This window comes from Poecilia formosa, unplaced genomic scaffold (assembly GCF_000485575.1).
Source record: "Poecilia formosa unplaced genomic scaffold, Poecilia_formosa-5.1.2 Scaffold323, whole genome shotgun sequence".
Lineage (NCBI taxonomy): Eukaryota > Metazoa > Chordata > Actinopteri > Cyprinodontiformes > Poeciliidae > Poecilia > Poecilia formosa.
The window spans coordinates 499,120-514,916 of NW_006800262.1; the positions used below are offsets into that span (position 1 = coordinate 499,120).

The 15,797-nt window shown below is 37.8% G+C and overlaps 1 protein-coding gene across 4 annotated transcripts in view; it reads right to left on the minus strand.

Moving 5' to 3' along the window:
• The window catches only part of LOC103152705 (acyl-coenzyme A thioesterase 4-like), a 35,027-nt gene extending 21,346 nt beyond the window's left edge, over positions 1–13,681 (minus strand). Inside the window, exons 1-4 of one of the 4 annotated variants that reach the window (XM_007573278.2) lie at positions 13,059–13,146; positions 11,450–11,651; positions 11,247–11,346; positions 10,977–11,167 (exon numbers count right to left, since the gene is read on the minus strand). In XM_007573278.2, coding sequence (XP_007573340.1) covers positions 10,977–11,167; positions 11,247–11,346; positions 11,450–11,645 — 487 coding nt within the window. In that variant the 5' untranslated portion in view covers positions 11,646–11,651; positions 13,059–13,146. Of the gene's footprint in view, positions 1–10,976; positions 11,168–11,246; positions 11,347–11,449; positions 11,652–13,058 lie in introns of all 4 variants that reach the window. The other 3 variants (XM_016661323.1, XM_016661322.1, XM_016661324.1) reach the window with 3 other exon arrangements.
• Positions 13,682–15,797: the final 2,116 nt, after the last annotated feature.

The following is a 15,797-nucleotide window of genomic DNA, read 5'->3' on the forward strand; positions in this document are numbered from 1 at the left end:
CTGGAGTTTGACACCCCTGTCATTGTGAATGACAACCTGAGACCAACAGGTTAAGTCCTGTATGTTCAAATCTTAACCTTGCTATTACTCTTTCCTCCTTTCCATTTCTTCTTTCTCCTACAATCTGAAGTTTATAAAACCATCTTCCTGTCTTATCTTCATCCCATCTTTTTGCCAAACTTTCATCAGTTTCTCTTTAACAATACTCTTTCCTTCAGAATTACTTATTTTAACTGTAAAACTAATAGGATTCTGAATTGCCCTCTTTGCCATTTTATCTGCCCTCTTGTTTCCTTCTACTCCAATATGCACACAAATATAACTATTAAACCCATGTTTTGTATTCTGAATAATGTATGAAATATTTCTAATAAAATGTCCATCCTCCTATCTGTTTGATTATATTTTAACCTCAATAATGCAGAGCTTGAATCTGAACATATTATTGTTTTTAATGGTTTTATGTCTTCTATCATTGTAAAGCTAATAATATTGCCAGCATTTCTCCTGTGCATACTGATAATCCATCTGTAATTTGTGTTCCTATTTTTATATTAAGTTCTGGTTCTACAAACACTATTCCTGTTTTCCCAGTTATTTTTGATGCATCTGTATAAATTTGAATATACTGATAATAATTATTTAAATATAATTGCACTGAATAACTATCTGCTTTTCCTATATTAAAAAAACTGCCACTACACTTCCTTTATTTACTTGAGCTCTTCTAATTTCATGCTCTAAACATAACGTTGGATCATTTGTACTCCTCCCTTTTCGAAAACCACTTTGATATTTTGACATATATCCTTTACTATTTAAATAATATACTAGTCTATTATTAATATTTTTTTCCATTATTTTACATAGATTTGATGTTAAAGCTATTGGTCTGTAGTTTTCTGGGTTTGAATGATTTTTTTCCTGGTTTAGCTGTTGGTATTATAATTGATTCCTTCCAATTCAACTGTAATTTTCCCTCTTCCCAAATTTTATTATATAATTGTAATAACATATCTTTAGATTTTTCACCGAGTTGCCTTATCATTCTATACCAGATTTGGTCTTTACCTTGTGCCGTGTATTTTGTCTTCTTAAGTGCATAATTCAATTCCGTTTTTGTAAAATCAACATTCAACAAATTATTTGTTTCTTCACCGCTCTGTAAAAAATCTTTATATTTAATTTTTATACAGTATGTTCTCTTCCTTCCCTTTTCACTAATATTATTTGAACTATGAATTTTACTAAATGCTCTTGCCAATAGTTCAACTTTGTTTTCATCTCTTATTATATTTGTATCATCTATTTTTAGTATAGGATATTCAAACTCTCTTTTTATACCATTCATTCTTTTAATTACTTTCCAAATTTACTAAATTTTTGTTTCTTTCCCTATCGTACTACAAACCTTTCTCCAATATTCTCTTTTAGCATTCTTTATAGTTCTCCTTATTATTGCTTGCTTTATTTTATAATCAATTAAATTCTTATAAATTGGATTATGTTTTATTACCTTAAATGCTTTATTTCTTAACTTTGCTTCTTTGCACTCATTTGTCCACCATGGCACCATTTTCTTATCATTCTTACACCCTGATTTCTTTATAGAATTATCTGCTGCTTCCATTATTATCTTAGAAATTATTATATTTACCTCATTTATATACATCCTCATATCTACTTTTTCTAAGTTTATTTGACTCAAATATCTAAATTTAATTCAGTTTGCTTTATTAAAATTAAACTTTTCCCAAGCTTTATATTCTTATTTAGATTCAGTCCTACTCTTATTGTTATGGGATAATGATCACTACCTATTGTAGATTTTTTATCAATGAACCATTCACAAATACCAGCTAAAACATTTGAAACAATTCTTAAATCAATAGTTGATTCCATCCCTGTATTGATTCTTGTTCCCCTTTCATCATTAATACATACTAGATTTTTCATTTCCATTAATTTTTCTATAACTTGTCCGTTTTTATCATTACATTTACCCCACAATGTACTATTTGCATTAAAATCTCCACACCAAATTACTTTCCCTTCCAAATATTCAGTTAATTCCTCCATTATTTCAATCGATAATGTTTTACATGAACTATAAAAATTTATTATTTTGAATTTACCTTCTTTCCATATCTCAATTACTACATATTCTAGTTCTTTTCCTTTCCCTAATACCTGATATTGTATTCCTTGTTTTATAAATATTCCACCTCCTCCTTCTCTTCCTTCTGATCGATCTCTTCTTACACTATCATATCCTTTAATCACAAAATCTAATGTTGTTTTTAACCATGTTTCCTGAACACAAATAATTTCCGGTTGTTCTTCAAGCTCATCAATATAACCTTTAAGTTCCTATCCGTTAGCAATTAAACGTCTAGCATCCATTGTAATATTAACATGAACTGTTTTCACCTGATGGTCCTGGTCTCCCATCTTCCTCCAACTTTTTATTTATGTTCTCCCATGATCCCTCTTTAAAGCCCCAAAACTTTTCAGCTCCTCTCACTATTATTTTAATCTTCTCAGTTTTGTGTTTGGCTTGGTCAGTGCAGTTGACAACATAGACTATGAATAATATTAGTTTTTCTACTGGTACTGTGACATTTACTTCTGTCTGGACTTTGGATTGCTGTGTAGTTTGATTCACTGTTTGTTCAATCTCACTTGTTTTCTGTTCCTTCACATTTTTAACTGCTTCTGCACAGCTTATGTTTTTAGTTGTTTTAATCTGTATGATTTCTTTTGCCCTCTTCCGGTTACGTACTTCCGGTATTCCGTTTTTGCTTCGAAAACAGGTTCACATGCAAGAGGCAGCATGGAAATGTTATCAGATGCCATCCACTCTGAATTGTCATGCAGGAACACCGTAAGTTACATCATATGGCAGATTATACTGTTTAGTTGGATATTATTGTTGATTTTCCTGTAATGTTATTTTAGCGAACTGGAACCACTTAATTTGGGTATATATGTCTCTACATGTTGAGATAGAGCGTATTTTTTGTCATTTCAGTTTTCACCACATGTTCATGAAGACAATTAAACAAGCTGCAACTAAACTCCAGGGTCCTCATTTGTGGTTTAACTCTGTGTCACCAACAGCTATGTTGAAAACACTACAACCGAAGTGGTGGAGGTATACAAGGTCTGACTTGAAAACTGAGATATCCTATTTTGATATTTTTTGGCAACTCTTTTTCTTCAAACTCAATAAGGATTGACAAACTTCCTACTCTTTCTCCATCCACTGTTTTTGACAATCTTTTCAAGTTATTCACTTTTGCACCTTCAACACTTCTCTTAATTTTATCAAGATCTTCATAGAGGGATCCCATAAATCACTCCTCTAATTTTGATTTTCTCCCATGATTTTTTTTCTCCAGCACAGTTCTTTTGCAAATATTATCCACATTTAAAGCCTTAATCTTTTGTTCTGAATCTTTACATACTACCAATAGGTTTCCGTCTCTCAAAATCTTTACCATTTTAACATCTCCAATTTTCTTTTTAATTTCTCTCGACACCACAATGATTTTATGCTGTTCTTCCTCGTTCTTAAGTTTTAATATTACTTTAAATTCCTCCCTCACAACTTTCCTTCTAACTATCCTTTCTTCTTCTGAGATACTTCCTTCCAGTTCCCGTTTACTGTCTTGGCTATCACCAATTCCCTTTACTTCATCTATTTTATTTCTTCCACGTCCTCTCCCTCTTCCCACTGGCATTCACCCTTCAAAATCCCCATCTTCCTCATTTCCTAGCTCCATTTCCATCCGAACCATTCATATACCACTTGATGCCAAATCCGCCTTTTCCAAATGCGATGTTTCTGTTATTGTTTTTTCCGCGTCGCTCCAACGAACCTAGCTCTTTCATGCAGTTTCGACCGTGGCTGTTTGGTTGGGACAAACCAATAGAGTAAACAGGGGGAGGCGGATCGATCCACTCCTTGTAGTGACTTGATTTTGATGATTTTGTGTCAACACATTATGCACAGTCAGTAATATTTATAGAGCTTTGGAACGTGACGTCACTGCTGTAGACGGAGGAATATCAGTGTCATTTTTGGGGGCCATAAACATAACCGGCAGAAACAACATTCTCGCAGATTTTTTAAATCCAAGTTACTTAAAATAATTTAGCTATGGTATGAACTTGCTGCATTACTGAATGTAATGTCCGATCACACGACTGAAACGGTAAAAAGATGGAAAACGGACTTTCGTTTCACTATTTTCCTGCTTGGAAACAACGAGAGGAGGCTAAGCTATTGGAGCTAACAAAAAGAAAACGAATGTCCTGGGTGTCAGAGGTTGAGACGTCCTGATATTACCTTCTCCAACATCCTCGGATACCTACAAGTTTCCTCCAGACATTTTCATTCTGGTGAGTGTCTAAATTTGCTTTGTTGTGCCATAATTTTTTGCTATGATTTTGTCCGGATGTACTCATGTTCAGCTTATGTCGAGTTCATTCAAGTGGGTCAACCTTGTTTAGGTCGGGCTAAAATTGTTTATGTTCACTCTAAAAAGAAAATAGTTGATCCAACTTAATTGAATTGCTTCAATTGGTAACAAGTAATTCAATTAAGTTGGATCAATGTAATTTTGTAGTTTAACTTGACAAAATTAGGTCAATCTAACTCAATTTACTTTATTTCATATAAAAAAAAAAATAATCCCCTTTACTTAAATTTATAGAAAGTAAACTCAAAAATGTAACTTGTTCTAACTTATAAAAACAAAACTACCCCAAAGTCCTTTATACTTATTTTGTACTTATAATACTGCTTAAATATAAATCATTTTTAGCATGTTGTTTTAGCTTTTAAAATAGGAGTAAAATTCCTTTTACACTACTCAAAAATTCAACTTGGTTATAATAAATCTACATATCTACATTGCATAAATAGAACATTTTAAATTTTATTGTGAAATCGCAAACTTACAGATTTTTCACAACATATTATGCACTGAACATACTACACAGATCTTTTGAAAATTCATAAGAGATTTTGCTTTTCTGCTTAATAAGGTTTGCTTTGGAGTAAACCCAACTTGGGGCACCCAAGTTCAGTTCTGGAGAGCTACCATCCTGAAACTTTCAGATGAATCCAATATCCAACACACTGGAATAAAATGAACTGCTCATTACTATGCCTCTGCTCAGCTGAGTGTCTGCTGGTGTGTGAATTCAGCAAGGTGGTATTGAAATAGTCCATCTGAAAATTGCACACTGATGGCTCTCCAGGACAAACCTTGGACATCCCTGTGTGAGCTTGTAGAATCCAGAAGTATTCCTCTGCAAAAAAATAAGGTTTTTCAGATTTACCACAAGTCCTCCTAAAATAAAGGAAATCAACATTCTCAATCCATAACCTGTTTTTACATAAAATGTCACAACATGTGTGACTATTTTTAACCTCAAGAACAAACTGAAATGAGCAATAACATCCACATCCTTTCAAACAAGGATGTGGGGTAATGGCTGCCGCATTTAAACCATGTACGATACTTAAGTTAATTGACATCAGAACAGAATAGTAAACATTAAGCACTGCACAAATGTGGTGATCCAAATTGAAAAAACGCTGTGAAAGTGTCTGTGAACAATACTACAGCAGCCTACTAATGCTGTGGCTTTAATATGCACAATGTCCCAAAAGAAATTCAAAAAGTCCAGTCCCTTGAGGTTAAGCTTCCAATGCATGGCACTCTCATGTTCAAACAAAGACAGAAAATAATCTGTCCTTTTGCACAACATGCAATTGTCTTTACTGTGAGGTCTGAAGCAGGCATGTCAAACATACGGCCCGCGGGGCGGACCCGGCCCGTTGGATGATTTAATCTGGCCCAGCATAAATTTCTGAGTATGTCAAAAAAATAAGCGAGTCTCTAGCTCATTTCTATCAAAAATTGTGATTTTTTTTTAAATAAATACAAACCAAATGCTCCCTCCGGTCGCTAGAGGGCAGTAAATGTGTAAAAGCGCTCACGTCCAGCATGCGGCACTGATACGAGTTAGTCACAGGATGTAAACATTCGCAACGTGATGCGTCCAAGTAAAAATAAACCAGCAATCTTACTTCACCATTCACCACTACTAAACAAGTTATCGGTCAACACACCCTTCCCAAAATGGCACTGTCAAAAAAAGAAAAGTGGACACGGAATGCAGAGTTTTCCAGGAAAAATGGACTGAGAAGTATTTATTCACAGAACTGAACGCAAAACCAGTGTGCTTGGTATGTAATCAGCAAGTTGCAGTGTTCAAAGAGTTTAATATTCGGCGCCACTATGAGACTGATCATAAAGAAAAGTATGACCACTTGAAAGGACAAATAAGGAAAGACGAGATAAACAAATTGGNGAAATTATTAATAAGTCCTACAGAATAATACACACATTGTGCAGGACAATTTTTTTGTACAACATAATAAGCCCTCTGGTCACCTTGTTACGTTTGACCTTTTGCCTGTGACGCATGACACAGTTGCCTCTCGCAGAGTGAGATAAGGCGGCTAACTGGAGCTCAACGTAGTGAACGTTCCAGATTACAGAACAGTTTTTGGTGAATAAAGTGGAGTAGACTCTACTTGCTACTTGTCAGATGACGGAAAACGTTGAACGTTGTATCATTTCTGCTTCAGCACGGAGTAGCAGTTTAAGCAGAGAGGTAATGAAATACAACAGACACTGTTGTCTGCCTTTCTCTGAAGAACTACTGAGCGGAGGAGACAGCCAGGTGAGGAGAAACTGTTCTTATCTATCGATTCAGTATTTTTATCATACAGACATTAAGCCAAGCATGTCAAACATACGGCCACTAATATTCGGCGCCACTATGAGACTGATCATAAAGAAAAGTATGACCACTTGAAAGGACAAATAAGGAAAGACGAGATAAACAAATTGGTCGCTGGTCTGAAGAAACAGCAGTCTACTTTTACACGCAGCCGCGATATTTCTGATGAGGCTGTAAGAGCCAGCTACATTATTGCCAACGAGCTGGTGCAGGCATCCAAGCCATTTTCTGATGGGGAGTTTGTAAAAACATGTATGCTGAAGGCTGCAGAAGTCGTGTGCCCTGAAAAGCGACCTGCTTTTGCCAATATTAGTCTAACAAGGAACACTGTCGCAGATCGGGTGACAGAACTCTCAAGTGACTTGGGCAGCCAACTGAAAGAGAAAATCAAGTCATTTATCGCATTTTCAATTGCAATAGATAAAAGTACCGATGTCACAGATATTGCTCAACTGGCCATATTCATTAGAGGTGTTGATGGAACTCTGACCATCACCGAGGAGCTGCTTGAATTGGTGCCCATGAATGACACCACAACAGCAGATGACATTTTCAGCGCTCTCGTTGGAGCGCTGGACAAGGTGGGAGCGGACTGGTCCCGTGCCGTGAGCCTGGCTACCGACGGTGCGCCATCAATGGTCGGGAGAAAGGCAGGCGTTGCCACAAAATTCCGTGACAAAGTATAGACTTCAAATGGAGGACAAGAGTTTTGGATATTTCATTGTATTTTACATCAGGAGGCGTTATGTTGTAAAACACTGCAAATGGACCATGTTACGAGTGTGGTTGTGAAAACTGTCAATTTCATCAGAGCGCGCGGGCTAAATCACCGTCAGTTTGACACATTTCTCAGTGATAATGACATTCATACTGGCCTACCATACCACACTAACGTGCGGTGGGTAAGCAGAGGTGCAGTACTTAAGCGCTTCTTTGAGCTACGTGGGGAAATTGGACAGTTCATGGAGAAGAAGGGATGCCCAGTAAAAGAACTTACATGCAAGGAATGGGTGCAGGATCTTGCGTTCATGGTTGATATTACACAACACTTGAATACACTTAACACTAAATTGCAGGGCCGTAACAGAGTTGTAACTCAATATTACGACAGCATAAGTGCGTTCAAGATGAAACTGTCACTATGGGAGACGCAGCTATCCAACGGTGACACCGCGCATTTCTCTTGTCTCACAGCTGTGCGTCCGAAGGAACCAGACCGTCCCGATAATGATTTGGATAAATATAAAGATAACATAACAGATTTGCTGCGAGAGTTTGAGCAGAGGTTTCAGGTATTCGGTGAACTTCAGAACAAATTTGACTTTTTTCGCTTGCCATTTACAGCGAAGCCTTCTGATATGCCAGCTGACATTCAACTCGAGCTTATTGACTTGCAGTGCGATTCTGCTATGAAGGATAAATTTAGGTCAGTGGGATTGGATACGTTTTATCAATATCTCGTGCCAGGTTATCCCAAATTAACAGCCATGGCTGCAAAGGTTCTATCCATGTTTGGGACTACTTATCTTTGTGAACAGGTGTTTTCGGTAATGAATAATAATAAAACAAAGCAGCGCTCAAGGTTAACAAATAAACACTTGAATGACATTGTTAAATGTGCTGCTACTCAGGATTTGATACCTAATATCGATGCACTTGTGAAGGCAAAAAGATGCCAAGTTTCAGGAGCCAGCAGCAGCAAGTAGACTGCAGGAGTGCATTGAGAAAGAGAAAAAAAGTGGGATGACACGAAATTTGTTTGCACTTGTGAATACAGATAATTAAAAATGAGATTCATCTGGTTTCATATTAAAGAGAATTGATATTGTGCAGAATGTTCTCAGCTTCAGTAGGCCCAGCCTAGTAGTTTGATCTGACGTAGTCTAATCTTATTGCCCATGCACTGCACTTTTTTTATTTATTTCAAAGCAGTATGACAATTAGGGCGGAAATATTTTTTTCATAGCTCCCACTTGAGTTTGTTAATGTGATGAGTTGGTTCAGGTGTAAAACTGCATTCGATCAACTGTTAAAATAAACCAGTTGTTAACACATTCATACCCAAACATGAAAATCTTTTTTTTCCATTGTTTGTTGAATAAATGTATTGTGCTCAAAAAAGATCCCTTGTCATCTATAATTATAATATGTAGGGTAGGCCACAAATGTAGAATGAATGATAAAGCATAGTACTGAAAAACAAAGCTCAATATTTGGAGTTGACATTCTTTTACTGATCCGGCCCACCTGAGAACAGAAAGTCTGGATCCGGCCCCAGAGCCAAACTGAGTTTGACATGCTTGCATTAAGCTGTTGTTGATGTGCTATTAGCTAGCTGCTAGCTCACGACTTTGCCAGCAAAGCGAGATAACTGAAAGGCTTCTTCCCTGTATCATTAATTATATCAGTCATTCTTCAGTATTGCTTATTGCCCTTCCAAAACCGATCATCTCCATAATGGATATATGTCTTCTAATTTCCTTTGCTGCATAATGTACATTGCATTTATTCTGGCGTTAGGTAAATGTATCTTGAAGGAGAATAGNCAAAGCTAAATATTTGGAGTTGACATTCTTTTACTGATCCGGCCCACCTGAGAACAGAAAGTCTGGATCCGGCCCCAGAGCCAAACTGAGTTTGATATGCCTGGTCTGAAGTCTTCCAAACAAATTCTGAACTTTGGGAGACATCTTGTGTTGGTCATGTTGCATGAAGATTTTTTGAAACACTTCAAATGTGAAGCGCAGAGGCTTCGGATAAGCCAGGTTAAGGGCATATATCAAACCCAGAAGCAGGGCACATGATGAGGCAACTTAAGTCAGGTCATGCAACAGGGGAAGATTGGGAAGAGCTGGTGGGTGGGTGTGGTGAAGTTTGAGGGGAATAGTTGGAGATGAGGAGGAGAGAAGGGGCGCAACAAACAACATACTTGGATTCAAAATTGATAAGCAGTTTTTCCCAACCCTGGTTCTTAAGTCAAACTGACCAGCATGTTTTCAGTTCAGCAAAACCCTGTTAATCAGCCGTCAATTAAAATCATGTGTCCCTAATTATGGAAATGCCTAAAACTTGCAAGGCAGTGTGCCCTGAGGACCAGTGTTGAAAAACACTGGATTCGACGTTGGGGTTTCAACTATTAAAATTCAACCACAAAGCAACATTGATTTAATTTCATATTTTCAACATTAGTTAATTGGCTAGAATTGGATGATTGTTTGAAGGTTTATCCACCATCAGTCATCAGCCTTAACCATAAATTCAACCTTTGTGATCATAATTCAATATTGAATTAACATATTTTGCAAACAAGCCAACAGCGAAGTGGCTGTGTGTTTGGGACATCCCACTCATATAAACGGTGGGGGTGGACCGCTCCACTCCTTGTAGTAAGTTGTAGATGTTTTTGTGTCAACACCATATGTACAAACAGTCAGTAAGAATTTTTATGAACAATTAAGAAAATGTACTGAAAGGAATCACCGGCCATTATCCTCTACAGTGCTTAATTTAAAAAGTGATAAAATGCTCTCACCTAGAGCTCTGATGAGGAGGGGAAGGTGTGCAGTAAAACAGCTAACATTGATTCAATGACACATTTTCAACGTTAGTTAATTGGCTAGAATTGGATGATTGTTTGATGGTTGATCCACTGTTAGTTGTCGACCTCAACCAAAAATCAACCATTCTGACTATAATTCAACGTTGATTTACCACTGTGTGCTATCTGGGGTGTCACAGGCTATGACGCAAATCTTTGTTGACAGAAATGTTGAATTTTTATATTTCAACGGAAATTGCATATTTCCATTGAAATATAAAAATTTCCGTTCTGTTAACGGAACATCTGCTCTTGGCTCTTGGTTACATGACACACAGGTGAACTCTGCTTAGTGATTAAATGGCTTCTGCAGCCACCTGACAGCACTGAAATTTATTTAGCATTATTAAATAAACAGGGCACAGACAAACATTTCAAAGTCTATTTTTCCTTTTTCATCCACCATCTCATTATGAGCTAAGTTTCAATTTTTACTTTAATTTCAATACTTCAAGGTTTGCGGCTGCATTAATAAGAGGAAAAATTTTAAGAGGTGTGAATACTTTTGTTACCAACTATCCTGCTTCTAGTCCATCTAGACTGGTTCTAGTCCTACCTGAAGGCAGGAAGAGGGTTGCAGTGAGTCCATCCTCTGTAACTGGGATCCTCTGGACACCAGGAGCCATGTACCACCGCTCCACTTCTACACCGGCCAGCGGGACCTGATCCCCAAAGCCCTCTGTCAGGTGACTGCTGTAGACAGATATGGTGACCACCATGGGGGCCTGGACATTCTTCTTCCTCATCCTGTTGGTAAGGGGAGAGTCAGCTAAGATATTGGTAGTGATATCTATGTAGACAGGCAGCAATTGCATGATCAAGCAACCTGAGTCCTGGTTTGCTGCCTGGAACTGGCTGGAGGCTCCATAATAGACCCATAGCTTCAACACCTGAATAAGTCCCACCTATACTGCAATCTTCTGAAACTGTGAAGAGGAAGGCAAAATAAATAAATAAATAAAAGTGAAACACTGTCTGCATTTCTTGTTACATGACTGTGTGTCTGACGTCTGGAGTAAGATGCCACACCGTTCACAGCACCAGTGGCATCAGAAGTGTAGTGGGCGAATGCGTGCCAACTGTTGCCGTCTTCACACTGATGGTGTGCGTAGATGGTCAACAGGGAACTGGGGAAGCTGTTCTGGACCAGTATAACAAATTTCTCATCCACAAGTCCTCTAGAGGGCTGGACTGACAGCGTCACACAACTATGTTTCTCATCCATCTTGAACTGATAAAAAAAAAGATTGAAAACAAAACATTAAACTACATATACACTGGATTCATTTTTGATTTGGTCTAGAGCCATAACTTTAAAGCACTAATTGTGATTCATTTTAACCTCTTTTTTCTTAAATGCAAAATCCCAAGCTGGAGCCTTTGTGTTCACATGTTTCTGGTATGCCCATAAATCTACCACACAAGTGAAACTGTCCTTACGGGCAGCTTCTCTTGACCCACTGGAGTTTAGTTTTTCCTTTAAAAATTGATCTGATGGGACACTGGAAAAGATTATTTTTGTGATCAAGTTGTGCTAAAAGGAGTTAGCCTCACAGTTAAGCTATTCAAGTCTAAAATAGTACTTCAATGCTAAACATGTTGCAGCAGCACAAACATCCTCAAAGATAATATCAGAGTCCACAGTCCACATTTCTAAAGAAGGTTTTATTTTTCAAAGTAAAGTGATCAACCACGCCTTCCGTTTCCCACAGTGTGAACCAAAACTTGTTCTACGCTGTCATAACCCTTGGCTAAAACCAGGAGTGAAAATTTTTAACCGGGCACTCAAGCATTTCACTAGCCACTGTTTTTTTCTTTCGATTACAAACCCCACCAATACAAGCAAATTATATAAAAGTGTGATTTATTCTTAACTCTATGAAAACCGATTTACTGACAATAAGTTTACTATACACATGCGTAATAATTTAACATAAAGCATGGACACCTTAACAGGCTTGTAGTGCAATAAATTCATTTGAAGTAATTACTACAGCAAACTTTAACTACACAACCCAAACATTCTTACAATCATATGTTGCGTTTAAAGGCGGCTCGGAAAAACAGGTTACAACATGTTAACAACGGATTAAACAGTTTTTACTGCTGATAAAAGTGACAGAGGACACAAATATGGGAAGTGTGGAAGCCTCTACTGTATCAAATTGACAGAGGAATAACAGAGAGTTGGCCATTCTAAGGTAAAAACCCAGCGCATACAGTGTTCATGTTTTGTTTTGTTTTTTTTCATCCATTCGGCTTCCCGCGCCCCCCCTGCAATGACACGGCGCCCCCCCTAGGGGGCGCGCCCCACAGTTTGGGAACCTCTGATCTAAGGTGTTCCTATTTGCAAATTCACTGTGAACTCTGCAGCTAGGACGGACTAAAGGAGAGAATGAGCTGCTGGGTAATCATGAAGTTACTGAAATTGCTGGCTCAGAACCACCAGTTGGAACCTGACACCACCGTGGTACTGAACGCAGCATGTTCCACCCTGGCAGAAGTCCTCTATGCTTCCACTTTACAAAAGATTAATGAAGCGTGGCTTCCTCAAGGGTTTTCCCAGCACACGCTCACAGTAAAGGGCAGCTACATTTAAAAACAAGCTGTCCACGCCGCGTGTGTGCTGGAAGCTCACCCCTCCGGCTGCAGGCCGTCGCGCTCTGGTCTTCTGCTTTATTCGTGTCTCTTTGTAGGTTTGAGGCGTCAGTTGGTCTCCAGCGGCGTCTGCTCCACACCAGCACCCAGCTAAGAGTCGAAACTCCTAACCCATGCCATGACACATTGTTTTTTAGTGAATCCGACACGGAGGTTTTAGTCTCCTCCCACAGACACAATACCACCGGCGAACACAAGATGACGTAAGAAGCCATCTGTGGCATTGGAATTCGATCATAAAAACGTAGAAACAGATAAATCTCCTTTGTACTTATGTACAAAGACCGTATGTTTACAAATATGTGAAGGCAAAAAGTAACCCAGATGTCTGAAACTGTGCATAATCATAAATCCAACCACATTCACCTTTACATTCCAGTTAACATGAACTGAGCACACAAGAGGGAACGCTAGACTCATCCACAGAGACGCCCCTTTAAAATATATTTATAAGACATTCACATGCAATTTTCCTCTCTGATTAAGAAAATGATCCTGCCTACGGACAAGGAGAAAATTCATGGGAAGATGAGTTCAGGCCACCTGGTACTCTTGCCAGGGCCTTGGATAGAATCATTTTAGATGGGCTCCCCCACCCACCAGTGTAATTACTGACATCACATGCAAAACACGCAAAAGTCACTACAGTCTTTTTTCTTGTCTTTTCTTTTTTTTGGACTATCCATTAAACAAACACTCTCCCCTTCAGTTCAACCTTATAAGTGGAGATACATTGTTAGTTATTATAAAATAACTTACAATTAAGTCAGTACTGGCAAAGCTCAATATAATTTTTATATTGAGGTGACAGAAGGTTGTTGTCAGCAGCTACTGAAAGTAACTAATAAAGTAACTTGTAATTTAACTTAGTTACTTTCCAAATCAAGTAATCAGTTAAGTAACTAATTTACTTTTCAAGGAGTAATCAGTAATCTGATTAAGGTTACTTTTTTAAAGTAACTGCCATCACTACCACCCACAACATTCTATAACTAGTAGAAAACGAAAAATGTTTACCAATTAAAGGCATAATTAATCTTCTTCCTTATCCTTCTTTCCCCTTAATCTCCTTCTGTACTGTGATCTTACACCAAACTTTTTGACCCATCATTTTCTGTGACCACAGGGGGCGCGATAGCGTGCAAGTACGTCTCGAAGACTAACGAGAAGAAGAGTATTTACACAAACTGCGTAAATGGCCCTCAATTTTGACACAAAAAAAAATCCTAAAAAAAGAAAAAGGACTTGAAATGGAAAACAAATGACTGTGCCTCATCTATACAGCCTAATAGAAAGATTTCAAAGTGATTCTGAGTAAATAGGTCAGATGACTTGGAAGCTATTGAAGAAAACATTATATTATTTAATATTAAAATTATTTAAAATATTATATATGACTTTAAAATTTAATAGAGGATATTGTGTCTCATGTAAAAGTATAAATTAGCACTGACAATTAGTCAGTTGGCCACAATTCAAGGCATTTATTAACATTTGTTTGACAGGAGTGTTTGGTTCGGTAATTTGTTGAACCTTCGAGCGCTTGGGCCGGGAGCGGTGGAGAACCGCTGGCCGACAGTAGCGTTCATAAATCGGATCAACCTTGAGCTAAACTCCGGAAGGAAAAAGCAGAGATGTTTGGTAGGTCCATTGTGAAAGTGCATAGTTCTTAAAACTTATCACATGAAGAATTATCATGGAGATTGAAAATGATTGAAGATAGTAAAGAAATTTTAAATAGGAAATAGATAGATGGAGGTGTTTTAGATAAAGATTTTACATTGTTTGAAATGAATAGAGCTTTGATTGGAGTCAAGAATACATCTCCAGGGAAAGATGGCATATGCTATAAGATGATTGAACAGTTATCAGATGCTGCTAAAGGAGTAGTTTTAAAGTTATATAATAAAGTATGGGAACAAGGGGAATTGCCCTGCAGTTGGAAACATTCAGTCGTTGTTCCGATAGTAAAGCCAAGTAAGAATAAGGTAGGTAAAAAGTTACAGGCCTATAGCTCTTACGAGCCGGTTCGTGTATTTTCAGGCAGTTCGTTTTTTCGTTTGAAATGAAAAAACGAAAACGAAAACCAGATTTTGGTTGTCCGTTTAGAAAACCAAAATTTGAAATCGGATTTTTTTTTGCTCGTTATCCGATTTCCCATTTAGCGCCCAAAACGAAAATGGAAAAGCGGTCTGTCCCGGAAGTTCTCTCTGTCCGGCTTACACAGGGGCCGTATCACACACATTATGCAGGCTGTAGGCAGAGAAGCTTGTTCCTTTCAGGTTTCAGGCTATATACTGTAGTATTTTCTGCCATCCGCAAGACAGTTTAAATAATGCTCCTGTGAGAAACAAATAATACCGGTCATCTGGTCACCGAGAAAATGGTTAGCCGGAGTTTTTAGTGTAGTTTTTTATTTTTGAAAGACCAGAGCACGGGGTAGTGGCTTTCCAAACCATACCCATCTCGACTCTGACCGCGGTAAAGCTAGCCGGCTCTGACTCCAGCCGGCCCAGCACACAATATACAAGTGCGCGGTCGCTCAAGACATTATGGTACACCCATTTACGTGCTGCTTTCACAATAAAAGCGCACATCCGGTCCATGTTAGAGCTACTCAAATCCGGCCGCAGCATTTGCAAACAGAAAATAATATATGCTGAGAAACTAATACAAAACTAATACTATATATATATATATATATATATATATATATAGT